General features: G+C 37.6%; 1 protein-coding gene across 1 annotated transcript in view; it reads left to right on the top strand.

The window, feature by feature from the left end:
* The window catches only part of TAB3 (TGF-beta activated kinase 1 (MAP3K7) binding protein 3), a 48,999-nt gene that overhangs the window by 34,612 nt on the left and 11,126 nt on the right, over window positions 1-3,261 (top strand). The window contains exon 8 of the mRNA XM_077745322.1: window positions 1,622-1,705. Within this exon, the coding sequence (XP_077601448.1) occupies window positions 1,622-1,705 (84 nt within the window). The remainder of the gene's footprint in view (window positions 1-1,621; window positions 1,706-3,261) is intronic.

Genomic DNA, 3,261 nt, shown 5'->3' with positions numbered 1-3,261 from the left:
TTGCCCAGTCTCTCTGGAGGTCCTTAGAGGTGTACACTTTAGTAAGAAAGACCATAGAAAACTTCAGGCAACACTGAAGTTGACAAGTAATTTTTCTTAAAACGTCTGTTTCAGTCAGCCTTTCCCCTTACCACCACTGTTCTTAATTATGGCAGCTAAGAGAGCTTCTATATTTTAAGAGTATTATAATAAAGTACCCGGTTGGCATGTTTAGGCAAGATTTAAAACATAGGGAACAATCTGAGTAGAAGCAAATTTGAATGTGAAGGGTTGCATAGTCTGTTCACGGACCCTTCATTTTTCCCAAAGGTATCCTAGAGACTCCTCGCTTCAAGCGCTGGAAGAATCACTGTGTATTGTGTGCAGGTCTTAAAAAGTATCATTACTGTATTGGAAGACTGCATTTATTTTTTTTTTTTTTTTTTTTGAGGCAAAACCAGGAACACTCAAATGGTTGGAGTATTTCTAGTAAGCCTTATGAGACCTAGAAATTAGAACATCAACTGTAACTTAATTGAGGAAATACATATGCAGCATCTTAAAGCATTTTGGCTTTCATTGTCTTCCAAATGAATACAAGCATCTGTAATAGAACTTGCAAGGGAAACCACTACTAAGGTTTTATGAGCTCTGTTTTTGGTCTCCAGTGGACAACAAAGAGCTCTTTTTGGTGCTTACGCATTTCTAAATCTCCTTTTATAAGGGGTCCAAATATATCCATTTTATACTGAATTCTACTTTTCCACCCTCTGGAAAAACTTTATATTGAAAGCAAGAGATTGCATCTAGGTTCAAACAATTACTTAATGTTGGCAAACTTTCGTGAGGGGAAAATGATGTCTGGCACTCAGGACATCTGATAGATTTGAAATCTCTGGAACTCAGCATGAGTGAGTAGTTTTGAACCTTCACTGGACTTGTGCAGAACAAGCAGGTTACAGGGATAGGTTCACAGAAGTGGAGGGAGAAGGCAAAGCTGACCTTGGATCACAACCCACCTTGGAGGACTCGTGGCAGGAGTTGGGGCTGAACTAGACACTAGGNTTTTCCGGCAAGACAAATTCTGAGGGATTGTTCTCTTCATTACTCTGAAATTGGCATTATTATCTTTGATAAATCTGTAGGCACCATTCAGTATTCTCCTTTTCTTGAAGATAAAGAATGTGTGAACCGCTGCTACTGTTACTTGATTCCTCTTTGTAATTTATGTGTTTCACTTCTTCCAGAGTTGAGTTTATCATGGGTAACTTTTTAAGGTAAACTATGAATGACATGAAAGATACTTTCTTTCTCGAGGTTTGTTCATTAAAATAAAAAGTAACGCAAAATAGTTCAGCTCTCCTTTCTTCCTCGTTTACCTCCCTAAGTGTGTCACGTGCATAATCCTCCTGAAGGAGACTAGCTTTGCAGTTAGACAAATATTCCTTCAGGTGATACTTTGTAGATCCACACTGATGAGGTAGTTTGCTCGGGGCTTTTCTTACAGTGTTTAAGAAAACATTTTCAGTGGGAAGAGGATAGGGGTTTTGAACCCNCTTATTTGATTTCTATATATTCTTTAAAAAAAAAGCCAAATAGGAGCAAGAGCCCTAAATGCATGATGATTTTATTTTCTTTATAGGAAACTTTGATCCGAAAGCCATGAATAATTTCTATGACAACATAGAACCGGGCCCAGTTGTACCACCGAAGCCATCTAAAAAAGGTGAGTAGGGAAATGCCACATAAAGACCAGAATTTTTAGCTGAAGATCTTTCCATTAGCAGTATTGACTTTTCAGCATAAAAAAAGTTACCATATTGGTATTACTGTGCCAGATGTCTCCCGTATTTTATGTAAAGCACTAAAAATTAACTCCTGGAATTATTGTCAAAGGTCATTGGGTGGGATACACAATTTAATTTTTTAAGTGTAACAATACATTACGGAGCTCACATTGTAAATTTACTTACCTCTGTCATAACTATAATCCTAAAAGATCATCCTTAGGAAATAATGAGAACTGAAAAGTTCTTATGTTAGATCTGCTACTCAAAGTTTCCATTCTAAGACTGTTAAATTACCAGGGTACCCAAGAAGCCTTCTGTGCCCAACAGGTGAACATAATAATTAGGGACGAGCAGTTTTTTCTTTTTTAAACATTTCTTTTTTGAGAGAGGCCAAGTGATGAAGGGGCAGAACTCAGATTTGAAGCAGACTCTGCACTGACAGGCCCTAGCCCACAGACCACAAGATCATGACCTCAGCTGAAGTCAGAAGCCTATGCCACTGAGCCAACCAGGTGCCGCCCCCCCACCTTTTTAATATTTATTTTTGAGAGAGGGAGATAGAGAATCTGACTGAAACAGGTTCCACGCTGTCCGCACAGAGCCCTACCTGGGGCTTGAATTTAGGAACTGTGCCATCATTACCTGAGGCAAAATCCGATGCTCAACCCGTAGCCACTCTGGGACTGGGTGTTTTTTCATCAAGGACCACAGAAATCCACTGTAACCAAGATTTGGAGGAATTGCTTTTGGATCTGTTCTCCTTCTTCTTGTGTACCAGTGTTTAATTGGCATTTCAGTATCTTAAAAAGTTAATTTGAATTCAATTTAAATCTTGAGTCATTGAACTTAGGTAATTTTTTCATGACTGAGGTAAAGTATGCATTACATATCTTAATCTGTTGTGCTTTTTAAGCAACTCACAATGAACATGAAGATACATAGAATGGCAGAGAATCCCTTTATTTATAATTAAAGCAAAATTGGGAAACTTATTCTTCCCTTATTAATTTGTACATATACCAATTTTAACTATGCTAAGAAAAAGTAATAAACTGACTCTGAAATTCATACATAGAATATTCAAAACAATCTATAAAAAGAATGTAGTTGGAAGTCTTAGCCCTAACTAACTTCATAGAGATAAAAAGTAGATGGAGAAAATGGGGAAATCTTTCCAGAAACCACTACAGCAACTTGGTTGACCATATGGAAAAATAACAAGGTTTGATCCTTACCTCCTCCTACTATACCCAAAAATCTGCGATGGGTCATACATACTTAAGTGTCAGCACTAAATTACATAGGTTCCAGAACAAAACATAAAATATCCTTGCAACTTGGGCTGAGCTAAGAATTTTGAGGACATAGCAAGAACAGGTGGTACATTGGCCTTCATTAAAATTCAACATTTCTGCTCATCAAGACACACTGCAGAGAAAGTGAAAAGGCAAGCCATAGACTGGGAGGAAATATTTGAAAACATACCTGACTT

This window comes from Crocuta crocuta, unplaced genomic scaffold (assembly GCF_008692635.1).
Source record: "Crocuta crocuta isolate KB4526 unplaced genomic scaffold, BGI_CrCroc_1.0 scaffold630, whole genome shotgun sequence".
Taxonomy (NCBI): domain Eukaryota; kingdom Metazoa; phylum Chordata; class Mammalia; order Carnivora; family Hyaenidae; genus Crocuta; species Crocuta crocuta.
Note: the sequence above shows the minus strand (reverse complement) of the source record. Positions and strands in the feature narration are given on the sequence as shown.